This window comes from Fusarium venenatum (genome assembly GCF_020744135.1).
Source record: "Fusarium venenatum strain MPI-CAGE-CH-0201 chromosome Unknown EDB82scaffold_4, whole genome shotgun sequence".
NCBI lineage: Eukaryota > Fungi > Ascomycota > Sordariomycetes > Hypocreales > Nectriaceae > Fusarium > Fusarium venenatum.
Window position 1 is genome coordinate 6,528,977 of NW_027072132.1, and position 15,893 is coordinate 6,544,869.

General features: G+C 48.1%; 6 protein-coding genes across 6 annotated transcripts; 4 read left to right on the forward strand and 2 right to left on the reverse strand.

Moving 5' to 3' along the window:
- Nucleotides 1-500: 500 nt before the first annotated feature.
- EDB82DRAFT_517734 (uncharacterized protein) lies at nt 501-2,717 on the reverse strand. Its single transcript, XM_025725394.2, has one exon. The coding sequence runs from the start codon at nt 2,661-2,663 to the stop codon at nt 573-575; it is 2,091 nt and encodes a 696-aa protein (XP_025593997.2). The 5' UTR covers nt 2,664-2,717; the 3' UTR covers nt 501-572.
- Nucleotides 2,718-4,979: 2,262 nt separating this feature from the next.
- Nucleotides 4,980-6,588, forward strand: EDB82DRAFT_580504 (uncharacterized protein; the record flags this gene model as incomplete). The annotated part of the gene is made up of 4 exons (XM_025725395.2): nt 4,980-5,001; nt 5,053-5,120; nt 5,176-5,959; nt 6,050-6,588. The coding sequence occupies 4 exons, from the start codon at nt 4,980-4,982 to the stop codon at nt 6,586-6,588; spliced, it is 1,413 nt and encodes a 470-aa protein (XP_025593998.2).
- A 915-nt stretch (nt 6,589-7,503) lies between these two features.
- On the forward strand, nt 7,504-8,174 carry EDB82DRAFT_517739 (uncharacterized protein). Its single transcript, XM_025725396.2, has one exon. It carries the CDS (start codon nt 7,581-7,583, stop codon nt 8,094-8,096), a length of 516 nt encoding a protein of 171 aa, XP_025593999.1. The 5' UTR covers nt 7,504-7,580; the 3' UTR covers nt 8,097-8,174.
- A 114-nt stretch (nt 8,175-8,288) lies between these two features.
- On the forward strand, nt 8,289-9,238 carry EDB82DRAFT_352514 (uncharacterized protein). Its single transcript, XM_065607533.1, has 4 exons — nt 8,289-8,391; nt 8,450-8,467; nt 8,522-8,633; nt 8,693-9,238. Exons 1-4 carry the CDS (start codon nt 8,347-8,349, stop codon nt 8,806-8,808), a joined length of 291 nt encoding a protein of 96 aa, XP_065463553.1. The 5' UTR covers nt 8,289-8,346; the 3' UTR covers nt 8,809-9,238.
- Nucleotides 9,239-10,207: 969 nt separating this feature from the next.
- Nucleotides 10,208-12,244, reverse strand: EDB82DRAFT_437489 (uncharacterized protein; the record flags this gene model as incomplete). Its single annotated transcript, XM_065607768.1, has 3 exons — nt 10,208-10,908; nt 10,955-12,070; nt 12,163-12,244. The coding sequence occupies 3 exons, from the start codon at nt 12,242-12,244 to the stop codon at nt 10,208-10,210; spliced, it is 1,899 nt and encodes a 632-aa protein (XP_065463554.1).
- A 1,242-nt stretch (nt 12,245-13,486) lies between these two features.
- EDB82DRAFT_517748 (uncharacterized protein) lies at nt 13,487-15,830 on the forward strand. Its single transcript, XM_025725402.2, has one exon. The coding sequence runs from the start codon at nt 13,576-13,578 to the stop codon at nt 15,715-15,717; it is 2,142 nt and encodes a 713-aa protein (XP_025594004.2). The 5' UTR covers nt 13,487-13,575; the 3' UTR covers nt 15,718-15,830.
- The last annotated feature ends 63 nt before the right edge of the window (nt 15,831-15,893 follow it).

Here is a 15,893-nt window from a genome sequence, read left to right on the forward strand (position 1 = left end):
GAGATTCGTACCTTAAAGGAACTGTGAGGACCACTGAAAGTTGGTAATAAAGCCCAAGATACCATTTAGATATAAGCCGGGTCGATCTCCTGGGATGCTAGGTTCTGAAACCATACGTCACAACGTACCGAGGTAGTAGCAATGATGCCATCCATCTAGACAATGCACCTCTGCATCAGGGCACCAGAAATGTTGGCCGCCAGAAGCATAAGAGACAAAATTAGTAGATCACTTTATGAGATCTAGGCTATAATTTTAGGTTATTTATTTCTATATCCTAAAACTAAGAGACTCACTAGCTCTAGTATACTGATATCTACTTTTCAGGGCTTAGATCATTCTGATAAAGGGTGGGTTGTACAATGGAAGTGAAGCTGCATAAATAGCTGGAAAACATCGATTGCGGGAATATCAATCTTCAAAACCCTACCTGATACCATAGGGATGATTCAAGAAAGAAAAACTGGAAGAGATAGCCACAGTCAGGTTTTATGTTGACAGTGGAGACATATATTCAAGCAGGTTCTTAAGGAATGGCGGTAAGATCACCACCTAGCATGATGATCTTGAATCTAGTAATTAATCACAGGCGAGGGAGCTGGCAGCGCAGCAGCACCAATGGGTGGGCAAACCTCCAAGTTGAAACACGAAGTCCTTGTGCCGATAACACAACGAGATCCATCCCAGGTAGTTCCATCACCACAAGTAGGTGGCTCTACAGAAACACATCGGCCTTCAACCATGGTGAGGTTACCCTCACACTTAGGTCTCTCGATAGAGACACACCTGTCGTCCTTCTGTTCAGTTCCGTCGGGGCATTCAGGTCGTTTCCTCAGTACACAATCGCCATTGATCAAGTCAGCGCCCTCGGGACAACCAGGCGGCCCGGCAATACAAGACTGCGTCTTAGAGTCGTACTCGGTACCTTCATGAGTACAATCTGGAGGAGCTAGAGACGCGCATCTGCCCGTAGTCCCGTCAAATTGGGTATCTCCAGCACATTCCGGCTCACCAGTGGAGATGCAGCCTTGGGACTTGACATCGAAAATAAAGCCCGGGTCACACCTGGGATCTTTGTCGCTGATACACTTGTTGCCAGCTCTGGTGGAACCTTCTGGGCATTCCGCCTTCTTTCTACTCACGCAGTGCTTCCCGTCCCATACAAGCGGGTCTGTACACTGTGGAAGCCCTGGTGGGATACAGGTGTGTGTTGCTGGGCAGTATCTATACTCCCCAGGGCACTGCGGAAGTTTGATCGCGACGCACTTCCCGCCCTTGATCATACTGCCTTTAGGACAGGTTGGGAGCGTGGGCAATGTGCAGTGTTCATTGTGATAGTTTGTGCCAGGTTTGCAAATTGGAATATCAGGGTGCTTGCAGACTCCGTTCTCAAGGATAGTGTTGGGAGGACATAATGGCGATTCTTCATGGATGCAGTCGTTACCGTCCGGTCTCTGACCACGAGGGCACTTTGCCGACTCGAGGGAGATACACCGAGATTCAACAAGTCTGGATCCCTCTGGACACGATGCTCGTTCGATTAGTACGCATTCAATGCCGTTGAAATGACTTCCAGTGGGACAAGTCGGATCACCCACGATGCACTTTCCGTTGCTGTAGCTTCCAATAGTGCACTGGGGCAAGGTTCGCTTGGTACATTTGCCATTGGCGGACTCATAAAGGTCGGGGCAAGAAGGGTTCTCAGAATGATGCCGACAGTACCCATCCTTGTACTCAAACCCATCAGGACATTCTCCGGACTCAGTAACTTCCCAAGTACAGAATTCCCCGTCAAAGTTATCAGTGCCCTCCTTGCAACAATGCTTAGCGCCACACTTAGAAGTGAACAGCGTATAACCAGAGCTGCACTGGAGGTCCGTGACGTATTTGCAGGTATCAGCAGCCTCGTCGTAGGTATAACCATCTGGGCAAGTGGGATTCGCGTGACATGCCCCATTTTTGAAGAATCCAGGCGAGCAAACAGGATCACCCTCCATGACACACATCCAGCCCTTGAAAATGTACTTCTCAGGGCATTCAGGGGTAAAGACGCAATGACCGCGATCAAGTCTGGCCTCACCTGTACACTGTGGGGGAATAGTTCCATAGCATGTCCTGCCCCGCACCTCAGTCCCTTTCGGACACTCGGGAGGTATCTTGCTAACACAGGCGCCCTTGTCATAAACTTGGTTCTCTCCCTTACAATCAGGTGGGAAGTTATCGACGCAAAGACCATCCACGACTTTGTAACCGAGCTCACATGAAGGAGGTATCTCGGAAACACAAGATCCATTTTCAAGATGGTACGTAGCGGGACACTGGGGCCCATCGGGTGATTCGCACTGGTTGGTAGCCCTGTTGTACAGCGACGAACCAGAACATTTGGGTGGTTCATCGCTTCGACAGATCCTTCCATCGAACTTGAGATTATCAGGACAATGCGGCCCATCGACGCTCACACAGACATTTCCTTGGAGTACAGTGCCCTTTTCACAGACAGAAGACTCTTGGAAAACACAGCCTGTGCCATCGTTGATGGTGCCGATGGGACAGCAGCGGCTATGACCCTTGGAGTCAACCTGTGGGATGATATCTGCTAGGGTGATGGATTTGGCAGGTGATGGATAGCCTAGGACTGCATTGGCGTGCGTGTTGTCGATCATGTAACCGAGAGAACGAAGGCCACCGTACGGAGCCGGGATGACATTGTCAATAGTTGGATCTGCTGCAACGTGGAGTGCGAGAGTCGCGAATGCGGCCCTGAGAAAGAGAGACATGGTCAATAGAGTAGGATAAAATGTGAATGAAGCTGAATGAGTGAAGGTGATGAAGGTGATGAAGGTAAAAAGCTAGAGAGGTCTGATTGATGGCTTCTTATAGCTTTGGTAATACACGCTCAGCACCTCGTCTTTACCACAATCCTCATAGTCAAGTTCTCCCTTTTGTTGTTATCAAACTTTTCAAGCAAAGAGGATGGAAAAGAAGGGCTAGATCAACTAGTGCGGACTATAGTCACATTTCCATATCGAATCTAGTCTTTGCATTTCAACAAGGAGGATGTGTTTGAAAGACAAAAGTGTTAACCTATCTCTGTCGTGGCCATAAATCAAGGCATTTCAGCTCTCAGCTTACAGTCATAATTGGTGCAAGGGACCTAGCTCAAGCCACAACTCTGTGGATTATCGAATCTACCTGCTGAGACAACGCCCATGTTGTGGAGCTGAAGACGTTGGGGCATGGTATGTATCAGACCCTTGATGGCTGTGGGAGGAGAATGCTTGTCTTGCTGAGATCTTCTCATAATGTCTTTCGGCTGCCCTCAACGTACCAGAAAAATTGACCGCTGGAAGCATAAGAGACGAAATTAGTGGACCACTTTATGTCTCTTAGATTACAGTTCTTGGGCTACTTATCTTTATAACCTAAGACTTGTGGCGCCATTTTGTTCTGCTACGCACTAGGACTGCCTCGAATTCCTCGTGAATACCTAAGTAAGGATTGGTCTGTTGTGAATTTGAAGAACTTAAGGTTCATGGTCTTACTCACTTCCACTGTGATAGCCCCTGTGGCTTATTTCTGCTAATGGTGCATGCCCACTTGGTCAGGATCTATCAATGTCTTGAACCAGCTACGCCAAAATCCGCTCCGCAAGCCCAAACCATGAGGCTTACCTGTTCCTAGCAAAGACCGGTACGAATATCGACGTACTATTTGATAATGTTCCAATTCATTCAGTGCTAGACAGGAACTTCAACAAGAGTAATTAGGGAGTCGTGTCCAGTTCCGCATAAGGTTTCTCAGCTAATTGGTATCTGTCAGTTTGAGTAGCATGCTACCTACACTTACAGATCTAGGAGCTTTCTGCTTGCATTAAGTAGTAGCTATCACATACTTGCCTTCCAAGAGGAAAGATTGTTCTTACCGTGACCAATAACTCGATAGTTGTTTTCAGTTCCGTATTAACCCGGTCGTTTCTCAGGTGAACTAGCAATATGTCTCGTCGGACACATATAAGGGTCTCAGAGGGCGTTCAAAAACAACGCATTGTACTCCAATTCTTTCCTATGTCTGGAGTTGAAGGGATTGAACGGCAGTCGTTTTATATTATAGGATTACACGGAAGCCACGATTGTATGCACACCGAAGTCGAAGCAGTACTGACCTTGGTGATCTGATCGCAGATTCGATCTGGCATTGATGATATGATTTCTAACCGCATCACTGGTACAAACAGATTATTATGATAGGAATTTATTGGCTTGTCCACCAGCAGGTTATGTGATCATGAACAATCAATATAATGGCTAAAATATATAACAAGAACTTTCAAGGCCTCAGGGTACCAGAAACGTTAGCCGCTAAAGCATAGGAGACGAAATTAACAACTCGCCTCACGCCATCTAGGCCATAGTTTTAGGCTATTTATTTTTGTACCCCAAAGCCAAAAGGCCATCTTTTCTACTACCCACTAGCAAGGGTATAACCAACTATCACAGCTTATATGGAGCCTTGAGCTTTTCATTTTTTTTTTTTTTAAAAAAAAAATTTCATGTATTAGCCGAGTCTGCCTGTTTGCTTACAGTATTCTGCCATTGAAGAATGTAGCTCCAGATCCATCAAACGAATGACTGGTGATTTTTAACGCAGCCTGATGTGTCTTCTGGGCCTTCTGAGCTTTTACACGTAACACAATTGTCAAAGAGCTGTGACTTGTCATGTCAAGCCTTGTCTTTATACAACATGAAGTCCGTGACCTTACCTCTATTTGGTAATAATCGTACTGGATTCCATAGTGGATGTTGTTGGGCGGCTATTTTCAGCTCCCCATTAAGCTCTACGTGGGTGTCTGCTACCATGCAAGATTTGTCTATCACGTTGTTCTTGAAATTCTCCGTCGAGAATTTAAGGTCACAATTCCTCACTTTCATGAAAGCAATCCAACAAGGCAGTTTTGTTCCACTCTCATAAGTTCTTCAAATATGTCTTCATTCGGGATTCCAGGTACTTTTACCCCTGTCCAAGTTATCATTGATAAATTCTAATCAAGTCCAGACCATGACGACTTCTGGGGAGACACAAACGACGACATGAAGGAAAAGACGAAGGCTTATGCCCAGAGAGTGTGGAAAGTCATGGAGGGGGCGTTTTATCCTTGAGCAATACTGGCACCCATAGCGTCAAGACATGGACTACCAAATTCGATTCGACATAAAGGTTTTCGAGTTCATGGGCGATCATTGTGGGCTACCGGATAGACCAAAGGCTATCAAAGATCCGAGAGACATGATGCTGTACTGGGAAAGTACCTCAAAGCTCGAGTCGCCAGAACTGACAAATCATCGCCTGTTCATTATCCAGGACCTCCATCCTAGGCTGATAGAGATACTAGGAGTTTTATTGGATATACCCCCTGAGTTCTTTCTTGCCCATTGCGAGGAGTTTGCCAGTCTCGGTGTTTCCAGCGCTTCTGGTGCTTCCCAAGGCAGCTCAGCCTACTGGAAAGTTCCTGTACCAAGGCGCTATGATGTTCCAGACTCGTGGAATAAACGAGTGCCAGGTTCCTACTATGCGAAATTGGGAAATTTCAATCTTGAGGCTACGTGGGATTCTTCAGTGAGCCACGACCTCAAGGACTGTTCTTCTCTCCGAGACATACCGCGTGAATTCAAACTCGAATCTTCCCTCAATGATACCATACAACCACACAAACAACGAATCTTCGACACTGCTACAGAAGCATATGACCAGCACGATATCATCACCACCAACGATCCCTTTTCGGCTTCCATCTTGATTCGCAACATCGTCCGTTTTATCTGGGACGAGTTTGTCAACCGACTAGTAATAGGTATTTATGATGCACGGTGGGATGAAGAGGAAGAGTATTCGACAAAACGCGGCCTGCAAAGATCATCATCCCGGATTAATCACGAAATACCGAGTAATGAGAAGTATCACCGTATGATGGTGAAGTGACAGGGAATTCGAAGTCTGAAGAGAAACTTGCAAGACATCATGTGGAGTTTCCAATGTCAAACAATTCAAGCAGGTTTATTGGGAGAAACTAACGGCTCACACCCAATGCTCAAGGGTAATAAGAACGATCCAATGGCCAAGAGCGAACATGAGTCGTGGACATTTCTGGAAGCAAGGCTGGAAGCTGCAGAAATAACGTTGGGCAATCACCTTGAAATGTTTGCACAGCATTCAGCATTGGTGCATTCGGAAGCGGCCAACATGATGGCACGAAGCTCTGGACAGTTGACCAAGATAGCTATAGTCATTGTACCATGCTCCTTCGTGGCATCTATTTTCTCCATGGGAGGAAACTTTGCGGCCGGGGAGTCACTCTTCTTTGTATATTGGACGGTCTCATTGCCTATCACGTTGGTCCTACTAACTTGGGTCTTGTCCAAAGATAAGGACAGCATTGACTTCTTCGAACGAACGCTGTCTCCTGTCCTACGGAAGTGTGGCCAGAAAAAGGCTGAGGCTCAGAAGCCAGAGTGGAGGAATGGTATCAGGAGGAGATGGGGTCGGTTTAAAAGAGGATGTCGTGAGCAGGAACTTGAACTTGGGGAACTATAGCAGTTTCGATATAGAAAGAGTTGTAAATTGCCTCTTGGTGAGGGATTACACTGTATTAATTCTCGGTGATGAATTCCCCTCTTCTGACATGGCCGGTAGGTAGCAGAAGAATTGACGATTGTGCTTTAGATAACAAAAATAAATAGCCTAAGAAGTATAGTCTAAGTAGTATTAAGTGGCCTAGCAATTTAGTCTCTTATGCTCCTGGCGGCCAACTATTCTGGTACCCTGATGCATGGCAGCCGAGTTAATTTTAGGCTGAAGAACATAAGGCCATATTATGCATAACTCAACATGATCAACATTGAGGAGTAACGAGGAGTAACGAAGCGGTGGAGAAAGTCAACGTGGTCTGAAGAGGTTTGTAAGCAAAGTGGTGTTTCATGACTCGGACTGCGGACGGCTGACTTTGACAAGCTGGTTTGTAAGCTATTTTTTGACATGTCAGACTTTTACTTGAGAGAATGAATGGTTGGTGTTTCACCAGTAGTAAAACTGTATGTACCATGTCGGCAGTTGAACATATTCGTCCTATCACATCACACAGGTTGATAGATTCTTGTGTCTTCAACTCATTAATACAATTCTTGTCCGATAGTATCCCACTCGCTTCGGACCGGATGTCGGTTACCGACGGCCCGGAATCCACTCAATTGACACGCATCACGTAGCGTTGTAGTTTCGATTCAGCGTCTCCACGGTCGGATAATACATTACTAATCTAATGTAGCATGTAACGAAGCATCTAGCAAGTTCGTTTTACTAGAAAGAGTGAGCGGTGAAGTAATAGTGGAGTGAATTGAACGTGGCAAAAGCGGAGGGGCATGTTGGATGCAGAAGAATGAGGAAGAAGGAGAAGAGGGTCTTGTATGTCTGTGTCTACCTATATATATGTATATAAACCACTAGGAGATAGTGTGATAGTTCAACTCAAGCACGCAATTCTCTACCATACCCAATTCATACCACACCTCCATCAATAATCGCCCATCATGAGCTACACTCTCTACGACGCTGCCATCCTCCACACCAAGGAGGCTCTCCAGTCCCTCTCTGCCATCCTCAAGAAGGCCGAGTCTCACCCCAATGCCTCTTCTTTCCCCGAGGCCAAGCTGGCCCCCGACATGCTCGACCTGAACTTCCAGGTCTTCTTCCTTACCGACACCGCCCAGAAGATTGTCGCCCGCACCACTGGCGTTGAGCCCCTCACCCTCTCCCGCGACGACTGCACCAACTTTGAGCAGTACCAGGCTCGCATCGCCAAGGTCCTTGAGGTTGTCGAGAAGGCCGACAAGGCCACCGTTGAGAAGCGCGCCGCTGAGGTTGTCACCATTGGTCTCGGCCCTGGAAAGAGCGCTGATATGAAGTGCCGCGACTACGTTCAGGGTTACGGCATTCCCAACATCTTCTTCCACCTCACCACTGCCTACGCTATCTTGAGAAAGGAGGGTGTTGAGATTGGCAAGCAGGACTACATTACTCCTTTCATGGGCCAGTACCTCCAGTAATTTAGCGAAATTGGGATAAATAAAAAGGAATGATTTACGTTTGAATGAAATATTAGTTCATCATGTTCTGTGAATAATTGAATGATGTTGTAGTCATGACACTTTGTCCCTTGATCTAGGGTAACCGCCAATCAAAGGGTCTTTGTAATAATCTTCGCCACGACCCCTCCATCTCCATCAATTACAGTTGCATCTTACCTTGAATTCCACCACCTAAACTCTCCATCAGCATCTTCTATCGCCACCAAAAATGGCCGTGCACTGGTGGCTTCTACGCGCAGTCCAGTCCCTCGAGGTACGCACCCTTTCTCGCCTTTTCTCTCTGTCGCAAACACTAACATCCGCCGTTACAGGACCACATTGTCGCATCCGTATGCAAACAGCCCTTCTTTCGCGTTGAATCACGATCGCTGACACCCGTCTAGATCCTCCGTCAACCTGGCTTCCACCGCGCGGTTGGCCGCATACACAAGACGATACACGAGAAGCAACACGGGCGAAATCCCAACGAACCGTTGGCCCCTGGCGAAGCGACTGGTACGTTGGTTACTCCAATATTGATGCATGCGGAAATAGGCTGATAGGACCGACAACAGCGGATCCAAACTCTGCCAACAGGAATGAACGCTTCGCGAAGCACTTTCTAGACGAAATAAAGAATCAATTTAGAGGAAAGCCGACCGACTTTCCGGGCGACAAGACTAGAAAGTAAAATGATGCGACACGACGAAGATGGATTGAATGGATTACGATGTTATGATACCCCCTCGATTACCGAACGAATACTCCGCTCTCGATTATAAAATACGAAACAGAATACAGTGGGAAGATTGAGCACGGCCTTTTTACGGCGCTGGAAGAGATGGGGCAGGGATTAATAGCATCAAACGACATGGCCAATTGTTTTGGGACCAAGGAAACTTGAATACAACAGCTTGAATGCAGGAAAACGGCATGCTTGGTCGTGTTGGCGACTTACCATTCGCCGGTTTCTTGATTCAAGTCGACGGAGATAAGGTGGACATGATCTATTTGGCGAACGTGCCGCACAACAAGCTCAGTATTCCATATGGCATCTTGAGTCGGCCTACCCAGCTTCCATACACTCCGATCTCTATTGCTGATATTAATTATAACTACACCGTTGCGATGCCTATTGTACGCAATAGTGTGCTGTAATTGATGTCACTGAAAGGGATCATAGCGTATGGAAGCTGGGCAGGTCGACTCGTTTGGAAGCTTGGTATGTCAGCCAAAGAGAACCACGAAATATGACATTTAGAATAGTCTCAGTCGATTAGATGCCATGACGAGACTAGATGTCGCGAAAAGGGGCACCAAAATTCTGTTGCTCGTCTCAACCGCTGCGCCGGCAACTATTGTCGTCGAGAGCTTGAGCTGACCCTGAATTACACATTACATTAAATGTATTCCTGCATGATGCCTTTTCCTTTCCCCGTGACCAGATCCTTCCCATCGACTGCTTTTCTGTCCCATTCCATTTGGGCAACAACACTTCCAACATTTGCCATCGCATTTTAGTCGGATCGTGTACCCGATCTTATCTTCCGCTATAGACTGCATGGTGCACAACAACCCGCTAGCCTCATGTCCCGACTGACTAGACCACATAGCTGCCCTAGGCTTTCCCAATTCACTCTATTAAGTCTCAATCGGCGAAGACGCGTTGTGGGGTGCTCAGCGTGTATGTTGGTCGTCGCGCCTAGCTCATCGCCAGGAAGGGCGACGGTGTGGCTGTCAGTGGATTTGGAAGAGGAGTGTCTCCACATCGCGTTGTAAATGATAACAAAGATATACAGTCCTTATGCAGAGATCGCGGCTGTTTTGTAGTTGAGTCTTTGGTGATATCATGCTTACCAGCAGTAAGCTTTGCTGGCATCTTACTCAATGACATTTGGGGTGGTCAGAAAACTTAATATAGCCGCGATGAATTACCATTTTGTTGGATAGAAGATCGCTCTACCATCCACCTTAGTAAATGACTGGTACACAGCAAGTCTCGAACAAGATCATACGCGACACAGTGACCTATCATCACAGATCGGCGGCTGACGAGATACTGCTAAAGTAGCTCATCGTAAATGACTGGCTTATGGCAGTGTCGCATATTGGCCCCAGTCTACCCAGTTCATCGGAAGACCTATGTCCAGATTGGCCTCGAGCGCATCCTCCACAGCGTTCAGGTTGAAGCTAGGGTCTATAGCCCCAAAGACATCAGCACCTGAGATAGCATCGATGAGCGAAAAGTCGACAGGTTGTTCCACGCTAGGGACCGAGTTGACCATGGTGGGATTGGCGACTGGGACAGACACGGGAAACTCGGGTGGTCGAGGCACAGGCTGTGAGAAAGACGAGGGTACAGAGTTGGGCGTTCCTTCGTGAGTTGGTGGTGTTGATTCACGGGTCAGAGTATTGGCAGCGCGTTCCATCTCCTTCAATACCCGTTCACCCAGGCCAGCTACCACATTGGCGCTCCAGAAATAGTCGCCAAATTTGCGGAGCATTTCGCAATTGCGACGGAAAGCGTGCATGGCGCGAGCGCGAAACATGGGCAGGCGACTGTGACGCATCTTACGGTATTCTACACTTAGCGCGAGACATACTGCGTAGGGAACGATGGGCATGGGACTTAGGTGGTCGCGGAGGACTGCGCAGGCGATTCGCTCAGCTGCGAGAGAGCGACGGGCGTTGGCAGAAGGGGGTGGGAGTGTTGATGCTGCTGTTAGTGTGCCCGGGCGAGGGAGACGGCATGATAGGATAATGACGGCGTGGTAGAAGGTTTCAATTGTTGCTGCTCCTGTTAGAATGAGTCCAGAGTGGAGGGGTTTAGCACGAACCAATGAGTGGGCTTGGGACTTTAAGGGCGTCGGCGTTGACGATCATGGCTTCTAGGACGGGGAGGTCGATGTACGCAATCTTATCAAGGCCCGAAGCCTCAGCACTTGGTCCAGGGCGATATAACTCAATCACTTGATCAAGCCATTGTATCACAGAGAGGAAGAGTCGGAAACAGGGTGGTCTTTTCTTGATACATCCGTCAAGATTGGCACCAATATCTCTCTCGTGCATTAAGCAAGGTCGCCCATAAGCAGCAGCATTAATTCGATCAACTGCCCAAACCGCACAGAACAAAGTCTCAAGCTCTTCACAGTTGGGTGCATCATACCTGAGAAGATGAAGGCCCAGAGTCTGGATGTGGTGAATGGCGCGGCCGCCCAATTGGGCTGGGAGATCGGCTTCTTCGGAACTGCTGGGCTGGGTGTACAGCGAGAGCATGACGAGAGCCCTGATGTGAAGGACCCTATCGGTGATGATGCTCGTTTCTAGAATGGCACGCACAGCGGAAGAGAGGGATTGAATGAAATCCTGACACGTCAAGAGTTCTTCGCCGCGGTTTTGTAGGTGAAGATGTGAGGACATGGATGGGTCGGTGGCAGCGGCCAGACAGACCAGTTGGCGAAGAACAATCGTGGCAGGATCATCATCTAATGGTGCGACAACGTCCAAGCTTGATTCGGGAATGATGGGTAGGATAGGATGAATCCTGTCCAGATACAAGCGTCTCAACTTGCGGAAGTTGTGCTCGGGTGGTAGACATGGCAGACAATGCTCTTTAACGAACGGGAGTAGAAACTGGTCCATTATCGGCGGTGGTCTCGACGTGATGAACTGTGATGATGAGCCGGCTTGACCTTGCGAGCCGCTGTTGGTAGTGGTGGTTGAAGAGAGCCATATGCCCACGTCGCCTTTTTGTGAAGTTTCTCTGACGGATGCTGAACCAGTTGCTTCCATGAACATGCCCTCTGGGTTGAGATCTCCTACGAAGCGGGATGATGATTGTGTTTTAGGTGTGCCTGCTGATTCACGTCTTGGAGGCGTTGGGACAGTGCCATATTGAAGGTGAAGAGATGGCTGGCGCGCTGATGGAGATGCATGGTTATGATCCGGTAGTGCTGTGCGTGTTGAAAGAGGTACGTTCAACGGAAGAGATCTGAATTGTACTGTTAATCCGAAGTCAACTCAGATCGACCAAGGTTCCACTTACGCAGACCGGGATTGTTGGTGTGTCTCATTCTGAACTTGAACTTGAACCTCTGGCGGCGAGACGGTTGTTTCTTCAACAGCATTTTCGGCGTGAACGCACCGTCTCTACCGTTCTGTCAGTTCAGAATCTGGTGTCATGATGGGAAGCGACAGACTTTTTTCTTGCGGCATGAAGCGCATGCGTGCTGGACTTGCTTACGCTTCACTGGGAGACCCCCGCGAGAAGGATCAGATGCCACGAATTTGACGTGCTTTGAAGAGGTGGAGGGCGTGGGCATTTCTGCAATGTCAAGCAGAGGGAATATGATGAAATGTATTTAGTTTGTTCATGCCATGAGTGAGTATGTGAATAATAAGTGAGTCAATGAGAGTGAGGCGGGTGGAGATGGGATTAGACAGCAGAGAGTCATTGGATAGAATTTCAAGGTGAAGAGAAGACGCGTCTCGGTGAAGAATGGAGTGGCATTAGTCAGCCACCATTTGAGATTTGATCTGGCTCGGTAGTTCAACACCATGGTAATTCCGTCACAATAATTAAGACAAGTTTGTTCAGACGTAGTGTAATCTGAAAGTCATCTATATGTGCAAATATTACTGTGTGACATTGTAATAGGCCACAGCTGTGCCGTGCGTCATAGGTTAGGTGCTGTGATGGACCTCTACTGTGCAGCGGGAGACAAGGACAGGTGTTGGGCTGGAATTAATGGTGGTTATAGCTTCAATTCCCCTGTCAATTATGTATATCATTCGGCTATTAAATAACTGGGGTGCAGCTGACAATGATCCATCGTGTTGGGTGTGCATGGACAACCAACCCACTGAGGAAAAGCCAGTAATACTTGGCGTGTTCAGTCAATTCCATCCAAGTCAAGACGAATGCAATAGTCACAATAGACAGATTGATGTTTTCCTATTCAATATCATAATATCATAATATCATAACAACAAAACATCAACATACTATTGTGACCTCCCTACCGTTGCCCCTTCAATATCGCTAATCCCCAAGCCTTCAGTGGATCCAAACAAACCACAGGGTAACTACCGTGAATTCTCCAGACCATTTATGCGACCTTTGACACCAAAACAACTCCTCAAATTCACGGTCTCACCAAAAGCAAGCTACTCCACTGTCCATCGCCGGCTCGTTTTGCGAGACCCTGCATGTTGAAGAATTGGTTGGCTCTTGTTTTCTCCAACAATACACGCTAGTTTGAATCGGGGAATAGGTAAACATTATGCCTGGCATGAGACAAGGGATTGATTGTGTTTATTTGGTTCAGGTGGATGTTGTTATTGACGATGTTGTTTTTATAATACATTATCTCCCTGTATTTTCGATATCTTTATTCTTGTAACTTACTACTAACTTGTTCATTATCGTGATTGAACCTGGTGATTCCCTTTGCCCACCATGCAAGACCTCAGCCTACCAATTGCTGTAAGACGTTCGCGTCGCAGCAGCATCAAACCAGAACCATCAGACATTCCCTCCTCCCCAATGCCTGCCAAAACACCCAGAACAGTCTCTAGGAGAAAAGTCCGTTTCTCAGAGCCAGGTCTCTCCAGTGGTTTGACCCCAATGGTCGGTCGCTTCTCTGTCGCAACACCCAAACGACGTCGCCATTCTTCTGCACCAGTAACAACTACACCAAGCACCAGTCGCTCGACTTCCGCGTTGCCGGAGAGTGGCGATGTCACGTTTCTTCCCTTGCGACAAGTTCTGGATGGTCGCGTCCAAAGGCGCATTCGTCGCAATGGACTGAGTGAAGAGATGAACGTCATTCAGCAGGAAAAGAGACGGCGCTCAATTGAGACCAAGGAGGAAATCGAGAAACTAAGAGATCAACTCAAGGCGCGTGATCGCGAGATTTATGAGTTGCAGAATGCGACCATTGTCATTGACACGGGTCGCATTTGGGATCTCGAGAAGCAGATTGAGGACCTGCAGGATGAGCTGTCAAAGAGATCTGGGCGCTCTCTCAGTGAGAAGAGAGGGTACAATTGGACATTATCAGCGAGGGAGAAGTTTTCACCAGAGTATATGGATATGGATGACACCGAGTTTGGCGAGGAGACTATGGCGCAGTTGGTCTGCAGTACACCTTCAAGGGCCAGAGCGAGACACGACGCGAGCACTTCATTCATGGACATGACGCCTCCTGCTACAAGCCCAACGATTCCTGGAACGCCGATGTCTTGGAATCCCATTCCGTCAACATTGAGTGCTGGTGTCCAGGCTTGTTTCCCGGATCCTCAACGACAGCAATTGGAAGAAGAGGTCTCATCGCTGCAGCTCGAGGTCACAAAGCTTACCGACACACTCGAATCATACAAGTCTCTTAGTGGTCGCTTGTCCGACAAGCTGTCCGAGTTTACGCCAGCTACCGAGTCGGACTCAACATCACATCATCAATTGGAGGCCCAGATTGACGCTATGCTACGAACAATGTCTGACAGAGCATGCGCACTTCAACAACTCACCACGAATATCACCAAACTCGGTTTCCATGGTTCTGACGCAAGCGACATGATTACATCCCTCGCCTCTGGCTTCCGCGCTGCTCGTTTGGAGCTGGAGTACCTTACACCCGGCGAAATCACCCTCCCGCTGTCATCACATGGTGCTGAAGTGCTGGATCTCATGCTCACGCGTCTGCGCGACATGGCTAAGCGCGCCAAAGAAGACGAGGATGCTATTGATGAGTATCACGAGATTGAACAGTCGCTACGAAAGCAGCTCGACGCGCGCGTCACTGTCATGGATGGTCTCAAGGCAGAGATGTCCAAGGCCGAGAAACTCATGAGCGATAAGATTGCGCGCATTCGTGAGCTTGAAGTGGCCAACACCAGACTCAAAGGTGCGGTAGACGGTTACGTGCGTGACATCTCGGAGCTTGAGGATCTTGTTGAGAGAATGGAGCGCGATGCACACGATGCTGAGGATGAGTACAACGTGCAGTTGGAGGTCAAGCGCAAGGTACTTAGTCGCAAGGAAGACAGTATCGCGGAGTTGGAGACGAGATTGTCTGAAGCGCTCCAGCGGTCAGCAGATCTTCAACGCGAGGTGAAGGAAGTACAAGAAGCCAAGATGCGCGATGTCGCAGCGCTGAACAAGCGACATGGCGCTGCTCTTGCAGCGGGTGACGCGAGCGTAGTCAAGTACCGTGGGGAGATTGACAGAGTGAATGCTTCTCTCCGCGCGGCGCACGCGACGATATGCAATCTACGAGTTGAGAATGGCGGGTTGAAGAGTCAGGTGGAGGAGGAGAGGACGAAGGCCAAGGCGGTGATTGACTCAATGAAGGAGGAGCTTCAGCGGGTCGTGCAGATGAGTCAAGAGTTTTTGACGCCGAAAAGCAAAGCGTTGAAGGGCATCGACTCTGAGTCAGAACCAGGGTCTGGGTCATCGTCATCGTCTTCGACAGTGAGTGCAAAGAGACCAGCCTTTGTCTCTGTAGATGGCGGTGCAAGAAGGTTGAGTGGAAAGAGACTGTGTAGAGGACGTGATAGCGGTATGGGCTTGTTGGATGAAGATGAGGAGGAGTGCTTCTGAGTTGTGAAGCAAAAATGCATGGATCGGCGTTAGTCAACATTCTTTACAATATTTTCTTTGTCTTGAATAATTTAATTCTTGTTCAAATATTCTTTATCTTGAATAGATCGTGGAAACTTGCCCTTTTCCCCAGGTCCCGATTTTGATAGCCGACAGATGCCGATCTTTGTTCCCTA

Bases quoted from the DNA above. Each gene is read 5' to 3' on its own strand.
- EDB82DRAFT_352514 (XM_065607533.1), top strand. From the start codon at position 8,347: ATGGCCGTGCACTGGTGGCTTCTACGCGCAGTCCAGTCCCTCGAG. The intron at 8,634-8,692 runs GTACGTTGGTTA...GACCGACAACAG, and splicing joins GGCCCCTGGCGAAGCGACTG to CGGATCCAAACTCTGCCAAC.
- EDB82DRAFT_517734 (XM_025725394.2), bottom strand. From the start codon at position 2,663: ATGATCGACAACACGCACGCCAATGCAGTCCTAGGCTATCCATCACCT.
- EDB82DRAFT_517748 (XM_025725402.2), top strand. From the start codon at position 13,576: ATGCAAGACCTCAGCCTACCAATTGCTGTAAGACGTTCGCGTCGCAGC.
- EDB82DRAFT_517739 (XM_025725396.2), top strand. From the start codon at position 7,581: ATGAGCTACACTCTCTACGACGCTGCCATCCTCCACACCAAGGAGGCT.